The sequence below is a fragment of the Microcaecilia unicolor genome, chromosome 3 (assembly GCF_901765095.1).
Source record: "Microcaecilia unicolor chromosome 3, aMicUni1.1, whole genome shotgun sequence".
Classification (NCBI taxonomy): Eukaryota; Metazoa; Chordata; class Amphibia; order Gymnophiona; family Siphonopidae; genus Microcaecilia; species Microcaecilia unicolor.
In genome coordinates this window covers 515,516,673-515,543,951 of record NC_044033.1, presented here as the reverse complement: position 1 = coordinate 515,543,951, position 27,279 = coordinate 515,516,673, and the positions used below count along the sequence as shown (strand labels likewise).

Below are 27,279 nucleotides of genomic sequence, written 5' to 3'. Positions count from 1 at the left end.
TAAAAGTCATTAACGCAAGTATGTTAACTTCATATAACTGTGATATATCCCCGGGAAGCTGTATACCCTCAGCCCAATGCACCGGGAAGTCAGCCCCCCATGCCAAACATAAACATGGGGAAGTAGCTAGCAGGTATTAGAGCAAGAAGGAGCAACATTGCTTGCAACATGTTGGAAGGGCATGGGTACTAAATGGATTTGGATCTATGTGATATAGATGTACACATATGTTGCTCCTTCTTGTTATAATACCTGTTAAAATTTTTCAGTGAATTACCAGCAATAATTTTACAGATGAGTGACCAAGAAGTTTTGACTCCAGAGGTGGCATTTCATTCCGAAACATGGCTCCGTGTTGTCCTGGTTTAACTTGGTGATCGAATAAAGGTTGACTCTTGTGTTTACCTTTGTAGTCTCCTCTTGGATTTGTTTTGGAAGTCTGTTTGACATCCATACTTTGCTGTTCTTGTGCGTAGGGGTGTCTCTCCCTTTTTCTTTTTTCCATTTTCATCTCCACTACATTCTGTGGACGGGCATTCCAGGTATCTGCCATCCTCTCTGTGAAAAAGTACTTCCTGACATTGTTTCTCAGTCTGCCTCTGCAACCTAAATTCATGTCCTCTAGTTCTATAACCTCCTTGTCTCTGGAAAAGGTTTGCTTGTCTGTTAATACCTTTCAAGTATTTGAATGTCTGTATCATATCACCCCTGTCTCTGCTTTCCTCCAGGGTATACATCTTCAGGTCATCAAGTCTCTTCTCGTATGTCTTGTGATGCAAACCCCATACAATTATTGTCGCTTTTCTCTGAACTGCTTTGTCTTTTTACATCCTTAGCAAGACATGGCCTCCAAAACTGAACATAATATTCCAAGTGGGACCTCACCAATGACTTGTACAGGGGCATCAACACCTCCTTTCCTCTGCTGGTTATTCTCCTTTCTGTGCAGCGTAGCGTCCTTCTGGCCATGGCCTCTGCTTTGCCACATTGTTTTGTTGTCTTGAGATCCTCAGACACAATCTCTCCCTCTCCTGAGATGTACTTATCAATTTCTTTCTTCCTATCTCATACGTCTCCTTTGGATTTCTGCACCCCAAGTGCACTCTGTAGTTCTTTGCATTAATTGTTTACTGCCAGACTTTTGACCGTTCTTCACATTTTTGGAGATCTTTGGTTTCTACACCCTCTGGGGTATCCACTCTGTAGGCTATCTTTGTATCATCTGCTAAAAGGCAAACTTTTCCGTCTAACCCTTCAGTAATATCTCTCACAAATATATTAAACAGAATCAGCCTGAGTACTGACCCCTGAGATACTCCAGTACTCACCTTACTTTCCTCGGAACAAATTCCATTTACTACCACCCTCTGTCGCCTGTCAGTCAACCAGTTTCCAATCCAGGTCAGCCCTCTCAGCTTATTCATCAGTCTTTTGTGAGGAACCATATCAAAGGCTTTTCTGAAATCCAAGTAGATTATATCCAGCACATGTTCTTTGGTCACCCAGTCAAAGAAATCAATCAGATTCATTTAGCAGGATTTTTCTTTGGAATATAGCTTCTTAGGCCTGGCATCCAAGTTCCTGTACTGTGCTCACTTTAAAGTCATTGCTCAGTTCTGTGTAGCAGAATCATTTATTTTAGCATGGATTTTAATATGCAGTGCACTGATGTCCAATGCAAGGTTTTGCATAGGGTTAGCTCCTCTGCTGAACTCTTTTCTGTATCTTGTGCCTAGAAAATGAGTGCAGATTTTGCGCTAGGCAGCATGTATGAAAGTGGTGAACCTTCTCTGAGATTAGATGGAACGGGAGATTCCAAATTCCGCTGATCTTCTGTTGTGATGTTTCCTACTGGGGAATGCAGTGAAATTGCAAAATGCAGAGTTTTTCTGCTGAATTTTCCACGTCTAATGCAGAATTTGGAAGAAGGAAGAAAACAGTTTTTGGATTACACATAACACACAAAGACGCACGTGCGCGCACGACAGGTTACAAGGACTGTCCACGGGAGAAGTTGGATTTTGAGCCCTGGTTCTCCAGATTTTCATCCTGCTGTACTAACCACTAGGCCACTCCTCTTCTCTTTCCCTACTGTGTGGCTCTGACTGTGAACCTTGTGGTACCCTTTCTCAAATAGTGGTCACTAGGACATCACAGGAGCTCGACCGTTGCACAGCTCTCACTCATATAGCTATTCCAGGGGCAGTAAGTACAATGTGGGTGAGACAAAGTGAGGTAGGGGAAATAGTGGAAACGTAAGAGCAAGAGGAGGTAGGAATACTGGGGGCGAAGCCCATCAACTGCTAGTTGGTTATAGTGACACCCATGGCACTTTGCTGCAAGTGTGGTCAACTGGAAGGAATAAACATTATATGCAGTTCAGAGCTCTCCTTGGACTGTGTGGATTCCTAAAGTAAAATACTGAAAACCAGAACAGTACTTCTGGGGGAATGCTTTATTTTTCAATGTTATTTTTAAAATGTATTTTTAGTTCAAATTAATTACTACTGAAGGATAATAATGATATATTATTTATTGTATTAATTGATATACTGTATTGATAACATTTTATGCCACTTTTTAAAGTATCGTGCCTGGTATTTATTTTGTTAAATTGCCCCAGTACTAGATGTTATGGTACTGTCCTCATGCTCAACATTTTCTAGCGACGGAGCAATTCCTCTTTTGGTAAGAGCACATTGGCTGCCTATCCATGCTAGGATTTTGTTTACACTTTGTGCAATGGTGTTTAAAATATTTTATGGTTCTGCACCTCAATATATGTACGCTGATTATTTCCCCTACTGCGAATATGTTGATAAAATTGAGAGAGGCTATGAATACTGCATTTTCCATCACCTAATGGAGTTCAGTATTTGAGCATTTTTTTTTTAAACTCTTTACGTATTTGCGAAAGCTTGGAATTATCTACATATAGAACTTAGATGTTTAAATGTTTGAGTTATGGGAAAGACTTGGAAACATGGCTTTTTAAAGAACATCTGAACCATAGTACTTATGTTATGTTGATTATATTGTAATTGTCTGGACTATTCCCAGTTCTGTCTTTTTTTTTTTTTTTTTTTTATAATCCACATTGAACTGATCATCTATATGTTGAATATAAGCAAATAATGTCATTTCGTGTCTTGTAAATCTCTTAGCTTGAAAGGAACGTTCATTTTGACATTGCAGTCCATGTCCCATTTATGTATATATTTCTAAAATGCCAGTAAAGGGAATGTGCATTATAGCAGAACCACAGTAAGGGCACTTCATATGACATCAAATGTGATTAGTACAATGAATCTGACTGCAGAAAGTGGATGGTGAATCAATGCTTAGTTATAGACGTTTATGGAAGATGTTAGCAGAAACATATGTGGTTATGAGCAAGGGTGACTGTCTTGCTGATATTTACTAATCAGTTTTGAAAGGAGTAGAATTCCGTGGAAAAGAAATTTTAGACGGGGCTATACTGGATTGTTGTAGCTGGAAATTAATAGAGGTCAGTGCTTTGTTTTCAAAGCTTTATATGGCCTTGGATCAAAAAAGTAGGGTGGAGCAACACTACTGACTGTAGGGCATTTTGATCTGAGAGTCAGAATTTACTACAACTCCATTCATAGCTCCTCTCCTTACACTTCCATTAGAATCGTCCCTGAAAAAACTAGGTTGTTTCATTGATCTCTGGCTCTCCTTTACTAACAAATCATCGCAGTAGGCAAGTCCTGCTTTATTATTTTCTGGTCTTTGTGCCGTCCGAGCCTTTCTGCTTGCATCCACCTTGCCCTTGTTGATTTCTACACTTTTTAATCAGTCATCCGGATTATTGCAATTTGATTTGCAACAGCTTTCCATGTTAACTTATTCATCATCTTCAAGTAATTCAAACCACAGCAATTAATTTCCAGTACTTGGAAACGTGATCACATTACCCCTATTACTCCTAGTTTCTTATCGCATCAAATTCAAGAAATGAATTATGGCCCATATGCCTGTCTATGGAGGATTCCTGCTTTTTCGCTATGACCTTTTGATCCCTTATACTCCTTTGAGTTCCCAAGACCACTCTTGCAGTGCCTCCTTTGGCTACAGCTAGACTGGACTCCACAAAGCATGCAACTTGCTACCATTTTATCCTGACCCTTTGGAACTCTCCCAACATATCTTGAGCCAAAACCAATTTCAGGACATTCAAATCAAGATTTGGGGACCCCCCCTTTAGAATTCACAGATAGTCCCTGAAGAGAGAAACTGAGGTGGGGGAGGTGCTGCTATGAGGGCCCTTAAGTTTTCTTTTTACTTTCTGATTCCCCTCCCTCCATTACTCACTTTTCATTTGTCCCACAGGAACAATAAGCGTAAATTTCCATTACGTCACCAAAGGATCAGTCCAGACTAATGGGTTATGTCCATCAACCAGCAGGCAGAGAACACCACTAATTTGTGCTATATCTGGTTCTGTGTGGTTAACTTTAGCCAGTATTCTATATCTCCAGCAGGCTGATAGCAGTTCCTGTGCAGCTCTGTGACTGATTCGGTGGTGAGCTCCAATCCTTCCAGTAAAGGTTTCGGGAGTTTTGGGGTCGAGTGGCTTTGAGTAGATCCCTCCCCTCTCCCCCTGCTCACCGTTCTGCTACCTTCCTTTTTAAAAAAAAATATATATATACAACAGACCCTATGCTATGCTATACTATGTGATTCTTATGTTCTGCTAAGTTCAAAAGAGAATCTAAGTGGATTACAAACAATACATCCTTCTTCAGGAGAATTTACAATTGCTTATCTGATACATTGAAACAACAGAAAAATCTTTCTCATCGATTGCACATCTAAAACATTAATTACAGTTGCATATCTAATACATTGAAATTAAAAAACATCTTTCTCACCAAATAAAAAAAAAACTTTAGTGCTTTCCTGAAGGAATAATAATGTGTTCTTTTCTGGAAAGGAAGAGTGTTACTTTGCTACATTTTTAAGAGAAGCTGGTCGCTTGTGCCTCGGACCTTACGTTCCTCGAACTATGAGTACTGTCTTCCTCTTTATTATGGCAACAGATCATGTGAAACGTTTTTTTCGCAGTGTGGCAGCCGGAGACACGCATCAGGGCAGTGCAGAAGTTACACGGGGACTTTGGGGGGGGGGGGGGGGGGAGGGCGGAGCTAAATTTGGCTGATCCGGCAGCAGATTCTGAAATGGGAGAGAACAGGTCGACATGCTGGTTTTGGTGGGCTTTCCCACGGTTACAGCGGCTCGCGATTCCACCACGTCCATTTTGAAATATGCGGAGGGCTTGTCCCCATGCTTCCTGCTCGAATATCAGGCCCTCTCCTCCTCTTCGCAGGGTTTTTATTGCCCTTCTGTGGGAAGCGGTACTTCTGCATTACCTTTTTCACTGACTTTGTGTTACTTTTACACTAGGCCTTTTTCTTTGAAAGGCAACAACTGGCTGATCAGCCTTGTGCTCCTCAGAAGGTCAACTGCCTAATAGATGGAGACTGGATCCCATTAGGTAGCTTGAGGATTTTTTCCCCCTCGTCTCGGCATGAGTCCAAGGGGGCAATACCGCCCCTATGATCAGAGATAAGAGCATGCAATTTAAGCATGCTATTATCTCTGATCATGGAGTAGAAGTGTGGGAGGATTTTGCCTGAGCATGTGCTCAGGCACAATCATCCTGCACATATTTGACAGGGCTCCCTTCAACTGCAAGCCCATGGTGGCCTAGTGCACCCCCTACAAGCTCCCACACCCTCTCCGGGAAAACGACATGGGGGCTGGAGGTCTGGCAGACCTCCAGTCCCCCCGACACAGGGACATAGTGGGCTGGAGATCCAGTGGATCTCCATCAACCCCTAACCCCTCCCTCACACCCAAAAATAAGGCCCTGGTGGCCCAGTGGGCCGCAAGCCCAACTCCCCCACTGGTGGTCTAGTGGCCCCCCTCTCCCCCTCGTACCTTTGCGATGGAGGAGGGAGTAGCACACTTCTTCCTCTTCAGCGCCGTCTTCAAAATGGCGGCGCCTGCCCTACCCAGTGTATCCTGGGATGCGGTGGGCGGGGCTTCCCAAGAATCCTGGGATGCACAGGGCTGGGCGCCACCAATTTGAAGGCGGTGCTGAAAAGGAGGGAGTGTGCTACGCTCTCCTCCTTTCAGAAAGGTACACGGAGAGGGGACTGCTAGACCGGGCCACTAGACCACCAGGTGGGGGTTTGCACTTGTGGCCTACTGGGCCACCGGGGCCTTATTTTTATTTATTTATTTATTTGTAGCATTTGTATCCCACATTTTCCCACAGATTTGCAGGCTCAATGTGGCTTACATTTTGCCATGATGGCGATCGCCATTTCCGGGTACAGGATTACAAATGGTATTACATTAAGGTGTATACATACATGGTTAAGAAGAGTGCATTGTGGTATTGCATAGTGGTTTCTGAGTGACCTCCTTTTCTGGGTATAAAATTACAAATGGTTTTTCATTAAGGTGCATACATACATGGTACAGAGGACTACATTATGGTATTACATGGAGGTTTCTGAGTGATATAGTGAGTTGTAACATAGGTTAGTTCATCAACTATAGAGTTATCATTTTCAACTTAGGAAATGAAGTGGTAGTGCGTATTGTGTAGCTTTCATTAATAGCAGTGAGGTTAAACAGTCAAGCGACAAGAGTTCGGTTTTGTCTAGTTCTTGTAGAGTCTATTTATTTTGTATATAGGATGGATCGTTATGGTATGCCTTCTTGAACAGGTCAGTTTTCAGTAGTCTACGGAAGATTGTTAGGTCATGTGTTGTTTTTATGGCCTTCGGTAATGCATTCCATAGTTGTGTGCAAATGTAGGAGAAGCTGGATGCGTATGTGGATTTATATTTTAGTCCTTTACAACTGGGGTAGTGGAGATTGAGGAATGTTCGTGATGATCTTTTTGCGTTCCTAGTAGGCAAGTCTATGAGGTCTGACATGTAGGTCGGAGCTTCCCCGTGAACGATTTTGTGGACCAGGGTGCAAACTTTGAACGGAATTCGTTCTTTTAAAGGGAGCCAGTGTAGTTTTGTGGGACTGGGGGGGTAGGGGGCTGGATCCACCAGATTTCCAGCCCCTCCGAGCCCCTGTGCCAGGACAGATCGGGGAACTGGTGGTTCGCCGGACCTCCAGCCCATGTGTCGCTGGCTTGGGATGGGGGGATCAGGGCTACTGCGGGCGGTGGGGGGTGGCTCATGTTCTAGTCCTTTTGAGGGGGATGGATGGGGAGCCTGCTAGCATGCAAATGGATGCTGGACAGGGCTCCCCAATGCTTTGCAAACCCCCTAATGTCAGCTCTGAGCTGGCGTATGGTTTGCTGCAGGAGCAGTGCCAGTGTTTGGGGTGAGCATTGGGGCGGAATAGGTAATGCCCTGTTTAGCCTGCTCATTGCGTTCAGAGCTGACAAGCATGTTGTTGCATGTGCTTGCCAGCTCTGATCATTGGGGCTGAAGCAATCGAGGGCGCTATTGGCCTCTAGCACCTGCGTTTTGTTCTGGTCATCAGTCCATCAATGACTGGAACACTTTCACTCTTTGGAAGGTGGAAATTTCAGTTTCTCTGTTGCAATATAATGTAAGAAGAAATTTAAATGTCAGCTTTTTAACATCTTTCTGGTAAGGATGTTTTTAAATACAGTGAATACTGTTAGCCATTAGAAGTTTAATGCAAGCTTTGGATATTATGAGAAAAGTGTTTTAGCTCACACACAGCTATAGAACTATAGGTGAGTACAAATAATTTTGTTTGCTGCTCGATCTGTACTAATGTCCACATGTCTGATCACTTCACAACATCGTGAATTCTGAAATGAAACAAACATCGTTGCTCCCATTAAAAATAAAAGCAACCTAAGAAAGTCTGTAGTTCAAAAGGAACATTTACTGAAAAATGCATGTTATTTTGTAAACTTGTGTTGCAGAGCAATGCAAAAAGTTTGCGAGTGAGAACACAAAACCCAATTATGGCTGTCAAGTCACCATTCAGTCTGAACAAGAAAAGCAGTTAATGAAACAATATCGTCGTGAAGAAAAACGAAATGCCAAGAAAGAAAAACGAACCGGAGATGATGGAGAAATTCTGGGAGACGGACTAATATGCTTTGATCCAAGAGAGCTGCGGATGCAAAGGTAATAAATGCCAAAATCTGAAAAATGTTTGTGCTATAATTGTTCTTTTTACTGTATTTTAATCATTTATTTCCTTGTAGTTCAGCTTTTCTGAGGAGGTGATTCTGACTTCTAGTCACGTTTCACCGCTGGTGTAGAATTTTTCTTTTTTTTTATGAAAACCTAATTTTCTTGGAGAAGAAAGCAGTGATCTGCTTAATTAGAATCTGCTTGGTTAGATCCACGTGTCCTGGAGATGCAGATTAGAGAGCTAAGCCATCTTCCTTAGGTACTGTGCTCTCACCGCTAACTGAAGATTTATGAAGTCTCTACCAGAAACTATCAGCTTTTGCTCTCTAGATTAATGGTACTATTTTCCATGTTGTCACCTAGAAACAGAAAATAGAAAGCAAATAAGGCATCGCTTTAGGTCTGTGGAAAGCACGGTTTAGTTGGCTTTTTAAATACAGAGGCTGTTAACTGTGCACAGCACATTGGATGCTCCAGGGTGAAAAGAACAAAACGATAAATAAGGAAACTTACTACACCTAATGTGACAGAGTTGTCTAAAAGGAGAATCTAAAATGTTTGCTAGAATTTCTATTTGTCCACCTATGTATTCCTATGTCGTTTGAAGGGGTATAATATTTTTACAACCCCTTTTATCCTCGACTGTAAAGCGGCAGCTTTAGTTACTGCTAGGATCCTCGCCTTTAGCTTTCGCAATATAAATGTAGCTGACAAACATTTCTCCGTGTTTTGTTGAATAATAGAGAACAAGCCCTCTTGAACGCTCGAACTGCGCCAATCTTGGGTAAAGAAAGAGATTACTGGGAAAAAATCCACTATCCACATGTTTATGACTCCCATGCTGAGGCAATGAAAACATCAGCATTTATTGGTGGTTCAAAGGTACGTTGGAGATAGGTAACAATGGCATGTTATCACTCAAGTTTCATTATGGATTCTAATACAGCTTATATACCTGTATATATGGATACGAGCAGCTGCTTCATATACTCAGAGTTCAAATTTAGCTGGTATGCAACTTTGCTAAATAGTTGAAAATGATGCCAGTAGCATGAGTAAGTATTTTCACACTTTGTTGACTGGATTTCTGTGTACGTGTGTATATATCTATATGTATGAGATATTAAAAAAAAACATGAGACAGTTGTTGCTTGCCATGTCCTAAAACTTCCTACACTCAATATTTATTATCTGAATTTTGTTTAGTTGGTCTAACTGAATTAGGAGTTGACCAAATGGATATGTACAGGTCTTGAAGTATTTCATCTGTAGGGAGCCGCAATACTCTCCTTATGAAGGTCATATAATGGACATATAAAAACTCTTCCTCTCTACGATTCCCTAATCTGTCTGTACACACTGTTAATATGTGTTCTAGCTTGAGACCTATCCACTGGAATGGTGGTGGGCCAAGCTACATAGCTTAAACATTACTGTATTTGTTCATACTGGAATTGGCGAACGCCTTTATTGGTACTATGTAAGCCACATTGAGCCTGCAAATAGGTGGGAAAATGTGGGATACAAATGTAATAAATAAATAAAAACCAGGTAAATCATTTAATTTGACGGGGTTAGCAGATGGCTCGGTGGAAAGCTAGCTGCTCAAGCAATGAAACTGTAACAAGGAGGGAATGATAAAGTGAGGTTGTAAGAACCCATCCTATAGAAGGCTTGGGGCTGTGTTTACTAAGGTGCGCTAACATTTTTAGCGCGTTCACAAAATTAGCACGCGCTAACTTGTGTAGGTGCCCATAGGAATATTGTGGGCGCCTACACAGCGCATGCAAAAAGCACTAACGCGCCTCTAGCATGGCTTAATAAACGGGGCCCTATATCTGTTTGTAGTAAATGGTAAAGGAGGTCACTCGTCATTATATAGTCCTTGAGGTTATCCACAACAGAATTGTATTTTTCATTTGCAGGTAACTGGATGGATGTGGTGTAGAAGACACAGAATAATGTGTGTGGATGGGGGGTGATTTTTGGGGGAGGCCATTGGGTAGAGAATTGCACTTCCCTAGGCGGAAGTGTACAAATTTAAGGTAATAAATATATTAGCGCACAACTGTGGAATGGCCTACCTAAATTCGTGAAAGTTATCTCTGACCATCCAACCTTCAAAGGGTACCTTAAGACCTACTTATTTGGAAAGGCCTACGCTCTTGACCAACCCTGCATCGCTACCTATTGAACTCTGTTTCTATCCTTATTTTCCCACCTCTGCTATTACTCACTTGTCCCTTTCCCTACATTGCCATTGATTGATGAAGATTTAATGTATACTTTTGTAATTTATTGTGAACCACATTGGGCCTGCCCGTGGGTGGGAAAATGTGGGCTATAAATGCTGTAAATAATACTTTTGTAAGACACAGGGTTAAGGTATGATCCACTTGCATAAGGATGCATATTAAAGAGAGAGCCAAGTTGGCTGACGTTTCTGTTTACATTTATTACCCTTATGTACTTAGTTGTCTTTTGAATTAATTTTCTTATCCATTTACTCCCACATTTTTTATTTCATCCAGGTACTTTGTGTTAAGAATTGAAGTCTGAATTGCCTTTTGAATGCTAAATTGTGTGTTCCCGTATGCATGTATAGATTCTCCTATTTGACTTGATAAAAAAAAGTGTGAAATTCTTATTCAGTAGTTAAAAAAAAATGAAAGAAATAATGTTCTGTTTATTTTAGAAAACCATTAGGAATTTTGTGGACTTATATTTGTTAATGAATAATGTTACTTTGAAGCAACTTCACTTATTCACACAAATGACTCACATGACTATGGGTTTTTTTTTTTTTTGCCAAATTGATGACTATTTGAGAGCTTTCTAGAAAGGTCTGAAGACCTACATTATTGAGGCACAGGAGTTCTGTGTGGTCCAACAGTACCCATCAGCTTCTTTTTGTCTGCCAATAGCCCCACTTGCAAATTTTTGTCTCTTATTTTGGTTCTGTGCTGTTAAAACCCTCAGCTTTTTAAAAGTTTGTACATTGCAAATTTTTTTCTTTTTTTTGTCATGTACTAGGAGTAGTAGTGCAGTTGCCTAAGAACTAGGGGAACTGGGTTCAATTCACATTGCAGCTCCCTGTGACTCTGGGCAAGTCACTTAGGGGGTCTTTTACTAAGACACCCTAGTGTTTTTAGTGTGTGCTAAATGCTAGAGACGCCTATAGGAATGCATTGGCATCTGTAGCGTTTAGCGCACGCTTATTTTTAGCATGCACTAAAAACGCTAGCGAGCCTTAGTAAAAGACCCCCTTAACCCTCCATTGCCCCAGGTACAAAATAAGTACCTGTATATAATATGTAAACCACTTTGATTGTAATCACGTAAAGGCAGCATATCAAATCCCATCCCCTTTCCCTTACAGCTATATATGGAGAGTCATGGATGGTGGTTATTTTTCTATTAGGCCAACCCTGATAGAGAATAGAGTTGATCGTGTAATGTAGTTCAAGCATTTGGGTATTCTTTTGTATTACAAATGCAGATCTCCCAGTCACTCATCCTAGGGCTATAGGCAATGTACAATATAGATAATATACTACTCATGAAATTACAGTAGAGAACTATTCTCACACAAAATAACTGTACAGTATAAGTGGCGTACCATTAATATAAAAAACAGTATGTAGTTAGCTTTTTCGGATAGCGGGCTCCAGGACTCGGGGGATATCTTTTTGTTTTGGGATACAGGAAGATTTCATCAGTGTTTAATTCATGTTGTTAGATCCAACAGTGTTCTACGGTCTGACCAACATATTGGTTTTTTTTTCCTTACTCACATTGAAGCGTGATCCAAAGCAGATCAAGGATATCAATGCCCAAATGGTGAATACTCACAGATCCCATAGAAGTATTGTCCCAAGATACTGATAATACCTGTCAACTGGTTTACAGGCATCATTTCCCAGTGCTAGTCTAGTAGCTTAGGACTGCATTTGGTTAGACTAGGGGTGTCCATCTCCCAGTCCTTGAACTGCATTTGTATCCCACATTTTCCCACCTCTTTGCAGGCTCAATGTGGCTTATAATACATCATGAATAGTGGAAATACATAAGAAATTATACATTTAGTATTACAGAAGAATCTTGGGTAGCATGATAATAATAAAACATGGTAGTAATTTAACAAGCAAGTATTATAAGACAGTTCCGGATATATGTACAGGAGTTCACATTTGTAGATCTTTGTGATATGCCTTGTTAAAGAGATAGGTCTTCAGTAGTTCACGGAAGTTAGTTAGTTCAAGGATCATTTTTAAGTTGCGCGGCAGCGCGTTCCAGAATTGTGTGCTCATGTAGGAAAAGGTTGACGCATGCGTTAGTTTGTATTTTAGACCTTTACAGTTGGGGAAGTGAAGATTAAGGAATGTGTGGGATGACTTTTTAGCATTCCTGGGTGGTAAGTCTATCAGGTCTGACATGTAGGCTGGGGCGTCTCCATGAATGATTTTGTGAACTAGGGTGCATATTTTGAACGTGATGCGTTCTCTAAGTGGGAGCCAGTGTAGCTTTTCTCGTAAGGGTTTAGCACTTTCATATTTTGTTTTACCGAATATGAGTCTGGCTGCAGTGTTCTGAGCTGTCTGAAGCTTCTTGATTATTTGCTCTTTGCAACCAGCGTAGAGTGCGTTGCAGTAGTCTAGATGACTGAGTACCATTGATTGTACCAGGTTGCGGAAGACGGTCCTTGGGAAGAAAGGTCGTACTCTTTTTAATTTCCACATTGAGTGGAACATCTTCTTGGTTGTGTTTTTCGCGTGACTCTCAAGTGTTAGGTGCCGATCAATGGTAACTCCAAGAATTTTTAGGGGGTCCGAGATTGGAAGATTCAGTTTAGGTGTATTAATGGTGGTGAATTTGTTTGTGTTATGTTGCGAGGTGAGTATTAGGCATTGGGTTTTTTCTGCATTGAGTTTCAACTGAAATGCGTCCGCCCATGTATGCATGATATGTAGGCTTTGGTTGATGTCTTTAGAAATTTCTTTTAAATCTTGTTTAAATGGGATGTAGATCATTACGTCGTCTGCGTATATGTATGGGTTGAGGTTTTGGTTTGATAGTAGTTTGGACAAGGGTATCATCATTAAGTTGAATAAGGTCTTGCTTCAGTTGTCTGCAGATATATCTGATTCATGTTCATTGGAGATATAATGAAAACCAGTGCAGCCCTTGAAGAATCAAGTTGGATACCCATTCTTCTGGTATCCTTACTGGCTGAAAGTACACCAGCACTTTTCCTCTCAACAGAGTACTGGCTACAGCTCTCTCGACTATCTCCCAAGTCCCACAGTATCTTCAAGAAAAAACACTGGCAAAATTATCTGTTGTGACCATCAGATAGTAATGAATGTTAGGAAGTCTTTTAGAAATTAGGCGGCTAAAAAGTGTTCTGTTTTTACTGAAGAAAATCCGGGAGAAGGACCACGATGGGCTGGCAAAAGTTAATTTGAGAATGGAGTGGATATAGCACCGTTCACGGAAGAGAGTGTGTATCAACAACTAGAAAAACTAAAGGTGAACAAAGCCATGGGACCGGATGGGATCCACCCCAGGATATTGAGGGAGCTCAGAGAGGTTCTGGCGGGTCCTCTTAAAGATTTGTTTAATAAATCCTTAGAAATGGGAGAGGTTCCGAGGGATTGGAGAACGGCGGAGGGAGTGGAAATCATGAAAAAGGATCTGAAAAAGCTAGAAGAATGGTCTAAGGTTTGGCAATTAAAATTCAATGCAAAGAAATGCAAAGTGATGCACTTAGGGAGTAGAAATCCAAGAGAGGCGTGTGTGTTAGGCGGTGAGAGTCTGCTAGGTACGGATGGGGAGAGGGATGTTGGGGTGATAGTATCTGAGGATCTGAAGGCGATGAAACAGTGTGACAAGGCGGTGGCCGTAGCTAGAAGGTTACTAGGCTGTATAGAGAGAGGTGTGACCAGCAGAAGAAAAGAGGTGTTGATGCCCTTGTACAAGTTGTTGGTGAGGCCCCACCTGGAGTATTGTGTTCAGTTTTGGAGGCCATATCTTGCTAAGGATGTAAAAAGAATTGAAGCGGTGCAAAGAAAAGCTACGAGAATGGTATGGGATTTGCGTTACAAGACGTATGAGGAGAGACTTGCGGACCTGAACATGTATACCCTGGAGGAAAGGAGGAACAGGGGTGATATGATACAGACGTTCAAATATTTGAAAGGTATTAATCCACAAACAAACCTTTTCCGGAGATGGGAAGGCGGTAGAACGAGAGGGCATGAAATGAGATTGAAGGGGGGCAGACTCAAGAAGAATGTCAGGAAGTATTTTTTCACGGAGAGGGTGATGGATACTTGGAATGCCCTCCCGCGGGAGGTGGTGGAGATGAAAACGGTAACGGAATTCAAACATGCGTGGGATAAACATAAAGGAATCCTGTGCAGAAGGAAGGGATCCTCAGGAGCTTAGCCTAGAATAGGTGGCAGAGCTGGTGGTTGGGAGGCGGGGCTAGAGCTGGGCAGACATATACGGTCTGTGCCGGGGCTGGTGGTTGGGCGGCGGGGATAGTGCTGGGCAGACTTATACGGTCTGTGCCAGAGCCGGTGGTGGGAGGCAGGGATTGTTCTGGGCAGACTTATACGGTCTGTGCCAGAGCTGGTGGTTGGGAGGCGGGGTTGGTGGTTGGGAGGCGGGGATGGGGCTGGCTAGACTTGTACGGTCTGTGCACTGAAGAGGACAGTACAAATAAAAAAGTAGCACATATGAATTTATCTTCTTGGGCAGACTGGATGGACCGTGCAGGTCTTTTTCTGCCGTCATCTACTATGTTACTATGCAATACCAGGTAGTCATGTTCTGCTGTAACAAGCAGAGAGGATCAGGCTTCATCTTTCTGTGTTAGAAAACAGCCCAGATTTGGTTGTGGGCCATCTCTTAAGCACACAGGAAAGGAGAATGTTCTGGTAAATATACTGAATTGTCCCCTGGATTCATGCGAGTGTACATGAATACCTCTTCTCTGTCTACTATACCTCAACTATGTGTTTCTTTTTTTTTTTTTTTTTTCCGGAATTGGTACTCACCATTACGGAACAATGTAAGTCACATTGAGCCTGCAAATAGGTGGGAAAATGTGGGATACAAATGCTACAAATAAATAAATAAAATGTGACCAGTAAATTGCTGTCTTCAGAAAACACCCGTTATAGGCAATCTGCTTTGCATTTTCTTGTGCAAGCAAGTTGGTGGAATATCTGAGTTACTATGTAGAACTTTTAATTAACCAACAGTACTTTTTCTTTAATCTTCATATGTTGTAGCTGCTTCTACCTGAAGGCATTGAGAGAGAAAATAACAAAATGTTTGAAGAAGTTAAGATACCTGCTACTGAATCAAAGCCTATTGGGTTTGAAGAAAAGCCAGTTTATATTAACGAGATGGATGAGGTGAGTTAAACATGAACATGCTTAGTCTGGCTCTCTGTACTGAGAAAGTGAAATTTGAAGTTCTTATATTCTCCCTGTTTTATGATAAGCTAAATAGAAAGTTTAGTTTGATTTAAACCAATCCCCCCCCCAAAAAAAAAAAATTCCACATTTTGCTGACTTGCTTATAATTTTCTTTTTGGTGTTTTTTTTTTTTTCGATGTGTATGCCTATCTTGCTTAAAAGAGCATTAACACAAAGCCCTTTATTTGAAAAAACGTCAAGGCTGATGCTGACTTCATGAGTCTTATTTTACAACAAATAGGGGGAAATAATTTTTCACTCAATGAATAGTTAAGCTCTGGAACTCTTTGCCGGAGCAGGTGGTAACAGCGGTTAGCATGTCTGGGTTTAAAAAAGGTTATTATTTTCCTGGAGGAAAAGTCCATAGTCTGCTATTGAGACAGACATGGGACGCAACTGCTTGCACTGGGATTTGTGGTATGAAGTGTTGCCACGATTTGGGTTTCTGCCAGGTACGTGTGACCTGGCTTGGCCACTGTTTGGAAAACAGGATAGTGGGCTAGATGGACCATTGGTCTTACTCAGTATGGCTACTCTTATGTTCTTAGATGATGAAGGTGTTATGACAGCTTCTATGCATAAATAGCGTATGTATTGACTGGGAGGGGGGATTTTGGGGCATACTGGTTTACTGATTGGCCGGTAAAGTTACACACAGAGTGACAGTGTGCCTCCTTGAATACTTTCAAATCAGATATTAAAACATTTGTGTTCGGAGATGCTTTTTCCGTGATTCTGTAAATATTTCTATTTTCATCACTGAGGATTCGGTTGAGCTCCTGTGAATCCTAATACAAGGCAGAGTACCTAATGTCTTTTACCTCCCCCTCCTTTCCTATTATACATTGAGTTCTCCCTTTCTTTCCTATTGTGTGTTTTGTTTCATTAATCTGTTTTCCTAGCCTGTTTTTAGCAGGGCAGCCGAAAGACAAAGCCAGGCCCGAGGAAAACACCCACCCCCCCCCTCACCGGCCAGCCTCCCTCTGGGCCCGTCCCGCTTACTTGTCCTGCTCCTGTCACTGTGCATAGCAAAATTCCCCAGGGCCCGGCGCTAGCATGGATTTCCTGTTCTGTGTGCGGCAGCGCCACAAAGCAGAGTCCTTCCTTCCTTCCTGCCATGTCCAAAGAAGTTGTTTGGACGTGGCAGGAAGGAAGTATTCTGCTCTGCGGTGCTGTCGCGTACAGGAACAGGAGAGCAATGCTGATGCCGAGCCCTGGGGAATTTTGCCCCCCCACCCCACCCCTTCCCTCTCGGTGGCCCTGGCTTTTAGTCTGTATGGCATCTAGATGGAATTTCCCGTTAAGCGGGATAGTAAGTTACTAATAAACTTGAAATACTTGATCTATGTATAGCATCTACACATAACTTAGGCCAATGAAATATTACTGGCAACACAGTCATCACTTGGGGAAGGAGTTATCAAGCTGCAGTAAAAGGTGAGCTTTTACCGCAGCTTGATTTACCACAGGATTCAGCAACGTACATTATCTCTGTACCACCAGTTGCTAAATCCCATGGTAAAAATAGCCCTACTTGTGAATCACCCCACTAACGGTGTTATTCTAGCAGCCCAGAGCATCAGAATACCAAGCCACGCCCGATGCTGCTGGCCTTGACTTCCATTCTCCTCCCCCGGAGTAGAGACCCCCCCCCTTTCTCCAGAAGTTGGCTTCACGATCAATTCCCCCACCTTCCCAATCATGTACCCTCAGTCAGGATCCCTCCAGCAATCCCCTCATCCCCTGATCCTGCCCCCCCTCCCAGAGCCCATACCTCCTTTCCCTGGGGCAAGTGCAATCACCAGTTGCTCCTGTCCTTCCTGCACCACTTGTCAAAAGGGCACCATTTGCATGAGACTATCCCTAGGAGGTCATGTCTCCGTATATGGAAAAATGATCACCTAGCAGTAGATGCGCCATTTTAACAGGTGGTGTCAGAAGGGTAGGAGAAACTGGGGATTGCTCCTGTACAGGAAACCTTAGACCACCAGGAAAAGGAGGTATGGGCGGGGGACTTTGATTGAGGACATGGGAGTTGGATCGGGAGAAATGTAATTAGAGGTGTGGGGGATGTGCTATGGGGCCTTGATAAGTGGGGGGGGGGGGGGGGGGGCAGCATCAGTCTCTTTATGCTGCAGCCCAGGAGCATTGAGGTGCTACTTTTAGACCCAGTACTTCCAGTGTGGTAAAATAACCCCACCTTTTGGTTGGTGTTATCTACTATAATAAAACGCACCCTGAACGTTCTGAGGACAAAGGTAATGAAGTCACAGCAGAACGATAAGGGTTCGTAAGTTCGTGGTGGTGAAGCCATCCCACTGAGAATGCCTCCAGCTCCGCTTCACACACTGCTTTTCTTTTCAAAGGAAAACCTACAGGAGCCCTAAAAGGCCAAAAAAAAAAAACGATCGCAAAAATAACCTCCCTTCCGCCCACGTAAACAAACACTGCTGCCTCAGCACAACACCAAAGAAGCTTAAAAAAAAGAGAAACATCTATCCAGCACTCTGCAAACACTGACCCCCTACAAACACCCTTACATTTCACCAAAACAAAGATCTACCTACACAAACCCCACAGACAAAGAAACAGCTTGCAAGCACAGCACATCCCCCAACCCCCTCCCCAAAAACAAAAGTAAAAAAAAAAACCCCACCAACAACCTGCACACACACACAAACTAACTCTGTCACACATGCACAGACAATGCACCACAAACACATACATTAACTAACAGAAACACCCCTCCCCCCAAAAAACCACAGAATGTAAACAAAAATACATGCATACTCAATTGCTATCTGAGTCACTCTATATCACTCTATATCATCTCAGGTGCCGTGGAGGACTTGCAGCTCATCTGCATATCCTCGGAGCCTTCGCCGGAGTGACTCCCAGGTCCGTTCCGATCCACTCGGGGCCTCTGCTCAAGGTGCACAGTGCTCCTACCAGGTGCTGTGGAGGACTTGCAGCGTTCTGCATATCCTCACAGCTGCATCCGGGGTGACTCCCAAATCCACCCCGACCTTCCCAGGGCCTTCGCCACAGTTACCCAGGGCTTTCGCTCCACCTACCCAGAGCTACCAGGTACTTCTTAGCCAGGATCAGGTGACCCTCAGGGGGAGGAATGCTGGCTTCGGCCTAACCCCTGGTAAGCCTTTTCTTGGTTGAGAGGTGCCCAGCTCTCCCACCGGTTGCCTTCTCAGGTGCCGTGGAGGACTTGCAGCTCATCTGCATATCCTCGGAGCCTTCGCCGGAGTGACTCCCAGGTCCGTTCCGATCCACTCGGGGCCTCTGCTCAAGGTGCACAGTGCTCCTACCAGGTGCTGTGGAGGACTTGCAGCGTTCTGCATATCCTCACAGCTGCATCCGGGGTGACTCCCAAATCCACCCCGACCTTCCCAGGGCCTTCGCCACAGTTACCCAGGGCTTTCGCTCCACCTACCCAGAGCTACCAGGCACTTCTTAGCCAGCTTTCCTTCTAATAAGTTCTGGGAGAAGAGGATATTTCTCTGGTAAGTGAACAAATTTTGCTTGTGCTTTCGGAACTTGAAGATTGGGGTTTAAAGGAGGAACTGTAAGTTAGTGATAGGCTGATATCCTTAATACTTTAGCAAGTTTTAAATTACGGAAAAACTCAAAAAACACTAAGATGGAGTCAGCAGTCCAGCAGCGAGAGGGGTGCTATCCAGTCTTTTGCATTGAGTGTCACATGTATGATTATCTCCCAATTGGTGAGGTGTCATATGTGTGTGCCCGATGCAAAGAGCTCCTAGCTCTCAGAGAACGTGTCCGTTCTCTTGAGGCTAGAGTAGCAGACTTGATGGAGCTGAGGGAGACAGAGAGGTACATAGAGGAGACCTACAGGGATGTTGTAGAGAAGTCCCACCTCCAGTCAGGTAGCCCCTGTGCTACCTTGGAGGAGGGAGGTCTCCTAGAAGGAGAGCATCACCCTGGTGAAGTAGGAAGTACTCCTGTAGCCAGGACCTGCCCACCAGGGGATGTATTATCCTTTCGCACCGAGGATATATCTCCAAATGTTGCCCGGGAGGGAAAGGTTAGGACAGCTGTTCGATCATTAGGCATATAGATAGCTGGGTGGCTGGTGGACGTGAGGATCGCCTGGTGACTTGCCTGCCTGGTGCGAAGGTGGCGGACCTCACACGTCACCTAGATAGGATTTTATATAGTGCTGGGGAGGAGACGGCTGTCTTGGTACATGTGGGTACTAATGACATAGGAAAATGTGGGAGAGAGGTTCTGGAAGCAAAATTTAGGCTCTTAGGTAGAAAGCTGAAATCCAGATCCTCCAGGGTAGCATTTTCTGAAATGCTACCTGTGCCACGCGCAGGGCCCAAGAGACAGGCAGAGCTCCAGAGTCTCAATGCGTGGATGAGACGATGGTGCAGGGAGGAGGGCTTTAGATTTGTTAGGAACTGGGCAACATTCTGGGGAAGGGGGAGCCTATTCCGAAAGGATGGGCTCCATCTTAACCAGAGTGGGACCAGGCTGCTGGCATCGGCGTTTAAGAAGGAGATAGAGCAGCTTTTAAACTAGAAATGGGGGGAAGGCCGATAGTCGCTCAAAAGAGCATGGTTCGGGATAAGGTATCTTTCAAAGATATCACCATAACAGGGAAGATAGAGTATCCTGATAGTGAGGTTGCAAAAGAGATTGTAGTAGATCGGGTATCTTTAAATAACAATAAAAATCAGACAAAAGATTGCCAATTAATACTGTCAAGTACTAAGCATGATGTACTTAGGAACAACAAACATAGTTTGAAATGTCTATATGCGAATGCCAGGAGCCTAAGAAATAAGATGGGGGAGTTGGAATATATTGCACTAAATGAAAAATTAGATATAATAGGCATCTCTGAGACCTGGTGGAAGGAGGATAACCAGTGGGACACTGTCATACCGGGGTACAAATTATATCATAGTGATAGGGTGAATCGGATTGGTGGAGGGGTAGCATTGTATATTAACGAGAGCCTTGAATCAAATAGATTGAAAATTCTGCAGGAAACAAAACACTCCTTGGAATCACTGTGGATTGAAATTCCATGTGCAAAGGGGAAAAGGATAGTGATAGGAGTGTACTACCGTCCGCCTGGCCAGGACGAACAGACGGATGCGGAAATGTTAAAGGAAATCAGGGACGCAAACAAACTGGGCAACACAATAATAATGGGGGATTTCAATTACCCGCATATAGACTGGGTTAATGTAACATCTGTACACGCAAGGGACATAAGATTTCTTGATGAAATCAAGGACAGCTTCATGGAACAGCTAGTTCAGGAGCCGACAAGAGAAGGAAAAATACTAGACTTAGTCCTTAGTGGTGCTCATGATCTAGTGCAGGGGGTAACGATACGAGGACCGCTTGATAACAGTGATCATAATATGATCGGTTTTGATATTGGCATTGAAGGAAGTGAAACTAGGAAATCAAGTACGCTAGCGTTTAACTATAGAAAAGGTGATTACGACAAAATGAGAAAAATGGTGAAAAAAAGACTGAAAGGAGCAGCTCGCAGAGTAAAAAACTTGCATCAGGCGTGGATGCTGTTTAAAAACACCATCCTGGAGGTTCAGGACAAATATATTCCATGTATTAGAAAAAAGGGAAAAAAGACTAAACGTCAGCCGGCGTGGCTAAACAGTAAGATAAAGGAAATCATTAGAGCCAAAAAACAATCCTTCAGAAAGTGGAGAAGAGAACCAACTGAAAGTAACAGGATAGATCATAAGGAATGCCAAGCCAAATGCAAAGCGGAGATAAGGAGGGCAAAAAAGGACTTTGAGAAGAAATTAGCGTTGGAAGCAAAAATACATAGTAAAAATTTTTTTAGATACATTAAAAGCAGGAAACCGGCCAAAGAGTCGGTTGGGCCGCTGGACGAAAATGGTGTTAAAGGGGCGATCAAGGAGGACAAAGCCGTAGCGGAGAAATTAAATGAATTCTTTGCTTCGGTCTTCACCGAGGAGGATTTGGGGGGGACACCGGTGCCGGAAAGAATATTTGAAGCGGGGGAGTCGGAGAAACTAAACAAATTCTCTGTAACCTTGGAGGATGTAATGGGTCAGTTCAGCAAGCTGAAGAGTAGTAAATCACCGGGACCTGATGGTATTCATCCCAGAGTATTAATAGAACTAAAAAATGAACTTGCGGAGCTACTGTTAGAAATATGCAATCTGTCCCTAAAATTGAGTGTAGTACCGGAAGACTGGAGGGTAGCCAATGTTACTCCGATTTTTAAGAAGGGTTCCAGAGGAGATCCGGGAAATTATAGACCGGTGAGTCTGACGTCGGTGCCGGGCAAGATGGTGGAGGCTATTATTAAGAATAAAATTGCAGAGCATATACAAAAACATGGACTGATGAGACAAAGTCAGCACGGATTTAGTGAAGGGAAGTCTTGCCTCACCAATCTAATGCATTTTTTGAGGGGGTAAGCAAACATGTGGACAATGGGGAGCCGGTTGATATTGTATATCTGGATTTTCAGAAGGCGTTTGACAAAGTGCCGCACGAAAGACTCCTGAAGAAATTGCAGAGTCATGGAATCGGAGGTAGGGTATTATTATGGATTAAGAACTGGTTGAAAGATAGGAAGCAGAGAGTAGGATTGCGTGGCCAGTATTCTCAGTGGAGGAGGGTAGTTAGTGGGGTCCCGCAGGGGTCTGTGCTGGGTCCGTTGCTTTTTAATGTATTTATAAATGACCTAGAGATGGGAATAACTAGTGAGGTAATTAAATTCGCCGATGACACAAAATTATTCAGGGTCGTCAAGTCGCAGGAGGAATGTGAACGATTACAGGAGGACCTTGCGAGACTGGGAGAATGGGCGTGCAAGTGGCAGATGAAGTTCAATGTTGACAAGTGCAAAGTGATGCATGTGGGTAAGAGGAACCCGAATTATAGCTACGTCTTGCAAGGTTCCGCGTAAGGAGTTACGGATCAAGAAAGGGATCTGGGTGTCGTCGTCGATGATACGCTGAAACCTTCTGCTCAGTGTGCTGCTGCGGCTAGGAAGCGAATAGAATGTTGGGTGTTATTAGGAAGGGTATGGAGTCCAGGTGTGCGGATGTTATAATGCCGTTGTATCGCTCCATGGTGCGACCGCACCTGGAGTATTGTGTTCAGTACTGGTCTCCGTATCTCAAAAAAGATATAGTAGAATTGGAAAAGGTACAGCGAAGGGCGACGAAAATGATAGTGGGGATGGGACGACTTTCCTATGAAGAGAGGCTGAGAAGGCTAGGGCTTTTCAGCTTGGAGAAGAGACGGCTGAGGGGAGATATGATAGAAGTGTATAAAATAATGAGTGGAATGGATCGGGTGGATGTGAAGCGACTGTTCACGCTATCCAAAAATACTAGGACTAGAGGGCATGAGTTGAAGCTACAGTGTGGTAAATTTAAAACGAATCGGAGAAAATTTTTCTTCACCCAACGTGTAATTAGACTCTGGAATTCGTTGCCGGAGAACATGGTACGGGCGGTTAGCTTGACGGAGTTTAAAAAGGGGTTAGATAGATTCCTAAAGGACAAGTCCATAGACCGCTATTAAATGGACTTGGAAAAATTCCGCATTTTTAGGTATAACTTGTCTGGAATGTTTTTACGTTTGGGGAGCGTGCCAGGTGCCCTTGACCTGGATTGGCCACTGTCGGTGACAGGATGCTGGGCTAGATGGACCTTTGGTCTTTCCCAGTATGGCACTACTTATGTACTTATGTACTTATCTCTGCAGCCATAAACACCCTCAAAGCCACACTCTGCTCCATGACACTTTGCAAGCCTGGGGAGGGGGAGGGGGAAATCCCTGCAACTGACATAAAGACCAGGGAACTGGGAGGGAGGGAGGGGGGACCCTGCCACATACTCTCATTCTCACACATGCTGGCAACCAGTCTCTGTCTCTCTGTGTGAAACGCACATTCACTCTCTCTCACACAGACCATCTCAACATACACTCTCCAAAGGTTGTTTGAAACTATGTGACTGGTAAGGATTTTTACCTAAACCCGACAAACATGTTTTTATAGTAAAGCTCTTTTTTGAAAACACTTATATCCCTTAATATCAAACAGGAAAAACAAACAAAAAAAAAAAAACCCCAAACCACATGCTCTCCTTACATAAAGGTTTGTGGCCCTATTTATAGGTTGTTTCAGCCTGGACCACTGCCCTTCCATGCTTGAAATCCAGGACTTTGAGTTTTGAGTGGCCACCCTCCACTTCAGCTGTCATATCAAACCAAACCATTTGATGGTCACTGCTGCCCAGGTGGGCACCCACTCGGACATTTGACACACTATCCCCATTTGTGAGCACCAGATCCAGCGTTGCTCCCTCCCTCGTGGGTTCCATCACCATTTGTCTGAGCAGAGCACTTTGAAAAGCATCCACGATCTCTCTACTTCTTTCCGATTCCGCAGATGGAACCTTCCAATCTACATCCGGTAGATTGAAATCTCCCAGCAACAGCACCACTCTCTTCTTTACCAACTTTTGAATATCTGTGATCAGATCTTTATCTAGTTCCTCCAATTGTGTTGGGGGTCTGTAGATAACACCCACGTGGACAGAGGTTCTATCATCTCTTTTTAAAGGTGATCCATATAAATAAACATGGTTTAAATGGGACACAATCAGCATGTTTTTAGGCAAGGGAAATTTTCTCACCAACTTGCTTCATTTGTTTGAAGGTGTAAATAAACCTGTGGATAAAGGTTAGCTGGTTGATGTAGTATATCTAGATTTTCAGAAACGTTTGACAGAGTTCTTCTTGAGAAAATTAGAGTCATGGGATAGGAGGCAATGGTCTGTTGTGGATTAGGATTTGGTTATTGCACAGAAAACAGAGTGTGGGGTTAAATGGCCGTTTCTCTCAATGGAGGAGGGTGAATAATGGAGTGCCACAGGGATCTGTACTGGGACCAGTGTTATTTAACGTATTTTGTAAATGATCTGGAAATTGGAAAGACGAGTGAGGTGATTAAATTTGCAGATGATACAAAACTATTCAAGGTTGTTAAAACACATGTGGACTGTGAAAAATTGCAGGAAGATCTTAGAAAATTGGAACACTGGGTATCCAAAAGGCAGAAGAAATGTAATGTGGACAAATGAAAAGTGATGTACATTAGGAAGAAGAATCCGAATCATTGTTACCTGATGCTAGGGTCCACCTTGGGGGTCAGCACCCACGACAAAGATCTAGGTGTCTTCATAGACAATACGCTGAAATGTTCTGCCTAGTGTGGGGCAGCGGCCAAAATATCTAACAGGATGCTAGGAGTTATTGGGAAAGGGTGGTAAATAAGACTGAGAATACTTTAATGCTTCTGAATTGCTCCATGGTGTGACCTTGCGTTCAGTTCTGGTCGATACAGCGGAATTAGAAAAGGTTCAAAGAAGAAAGACCAAAATGATGAAGGGGATAGAAATCCTCATATAAAGAAAGACTAAAAGGGTTAGGACTGTTCAGCTTGGAAAAGAGATATCTGAGGGGGAGATATGATTGAGGTCTACAAAATACTGAGTGGTGTAGAACGAGTAAAAGTGAATCAATGTTTTACTCTTTCAAAAAATACAAAGACTAGGGTACACTCGAAGTCAAATTGGAATACTTTTAAAACAAATAGGAGAAAATATTTTTTTCACTCAATGGATAGTTAAGGTCTGGAACTCGTTGCCAGAGAATGTGGTTACAGTGATTAGTGCATCTGTGTTTTAAAAAAATGTTTGGTCAAGGTCCTGGAGGAAAAATCCATAGTCTTCTATTGAGATAAGACATGGGGAAGCCACTGCTTGTCCTAGGATTGGTAGTATGAAATGTTGCTACTGTTTGGGTTTCTGCCAGGTACATTTGACCTGGTTTGGTCACTTTTGGAAACAGGATACTGGGCTAGATGGATCACTGTCCTGAACCAGTATGGCTATTCTTATGTTTTTAACATTTAGAGATAGAGAAGAATTTCAGTAACCTTAATTTGATTAATTGTCGTGGTGCTTTGTTGTTTTTTCATGTTATTTTTCTAGGTTGTTCACCACTTTTGATACCACTTTGGCTTGTTTGGGAGATTTGAAATAGTTATTTTCTTTCTTCTTGCACCTGTGGGAAAACATCTATAGATTAGTTCAATAGAAGCTTGATTTGTGTATATGGTTGATACCAGCAAAATCGATTTTTGTAACTTGTCTTCTTCATTTTGGGGATCATTCGCTATTACTGAAAATGCTTGTAATATTTTTCACACTTATTACATTATGTGGTCCTTGTGTCAAATAATTCACCTGAACAGTTAGTAAAAAAAAAAACCCTGTATATTTTTGTTAATTAATGCCAATAGTTGGTTTGTAGCTCTTATTAACTCAGATATATTCATCTGTTTTATCTAAACTTTCCCCAGGTGTAGCGATAACATTGGATGATCCCAATTTAATATTGAAGCTATTATTCTAGAATTTGAGTGGCAATTGTCATGATACATCAGGTTTAATCCTATTATAATATATGGATGAAATTTTTTTTCATACGTAACCAACTAGTAGAATTACCTTATTTCTTTGGATTTAAATTGCTTGATCTCTTGAATTCTCTGTTAATTAGTCTCCTAGGTATATATTTCAAAAACTATGAAATCCAAAGCGGGTACAGCACATCTGCTGTCTTGGGCATTTGTCCCAAAACAGTGATTCTTCAGATGCACATACATTACAGGACTCATTTTATAACTGTATTTATAATTGTATTTAGTTCTAACATTTGATTCTCTACCTAATGTTCTTTTTGATTTTTTTTTTTTGTGACAAATTATCGATTACAAAGTAGAAGGATAAAAAATGCAGTCGAAGCAACAGTGCTCAGGCCCCGATGCTCAGAAGCAAATGCGGGCGCTAGAGGCCATTAGTGCCAGACTAGCATCCGCGTTTGTTAGCTCTCATTGCTCAGAGGCCCCTACCGCGGGAAATAATGAGCTTGCCCCAGATTAGCACAAATAGCTTGCTAATGTCATTCATGCGTGGGATAAACATAAAGGAATCCTGTGCAGAAGGAAGGGATCCTCAGGAGCTTAGCCTAGAATGGGTGGCAGAGCTGGTGGTTGGGAGGCGGGGCTAGTGCTGGGCAGACTTATACGGTCTGTGCCGGGGCTGGTGGTTGGGAGGCGGGGCTAGTGCTGGGCAGACTTATACGGTCTGTGCCAGATCCGGTGGTGGGAGGCGGGGTTGGTGGTTGGGAGGCGGGGATAGGGCTGGCCAGACGTATACGGTCTGTGCACTGAAGAGGACAGTAGAAATAAAAAAGTAGCACATATGAATTTATCTTCTTGGGCAGACTGGATGGACCGTGCAGGTCTTTTTCTGCTGTCATCTACTATGTTACTATGTAAAAGATTTAAATGAGGTTGTTCTATTCCTTATAACGCCCTGAAGAAGGGTGCTGTTACTACAGAAAACCTAATGTTAACTCGGAGCTGGCGTTAGGGTTTTTGAAGTGAGGATTTGTACTTGCAGAGAATAAGAGAGCGGGTGGGGGCGTGGGTTGTCCGGTATGGTTCTGTAGCCTCCGGCATCTTAATAACCCGCTTCTGCCAAATGCTT

At 42.9% G+C, this 27,279-nt stretch overlaps 1 protein-coding gene across 1 annotated transcript in view; it reads left to right on the top strand.

The window, feature by feature from the left end:
• The window catches only part of LOC115464829 (activating signal cointegrator 1 complex subunit 3-like), a 417,679-nt gene that overhangs the window by 189,056 nt on the left and 201,344 nt on the right, over positions 1–27,279 (top strand). Inside the window, exons 6-8 of the mRNA XM_030195187.1 lie at positions 7,955–8,162; positions 8,915–9,053; positions 15,470–15,595. Of these exons, the coding sequence (XP_030051047.1) occupies positions 7,955–8,162; positions 8,915–9,053; positions 15,470–15,595 (473 nt within the window). The remainder of the gene's footprint in view (positions 1–7,954; positions 8,163–8,914; positions 9,054–15,469; positions 15,596–27,279) is intronic.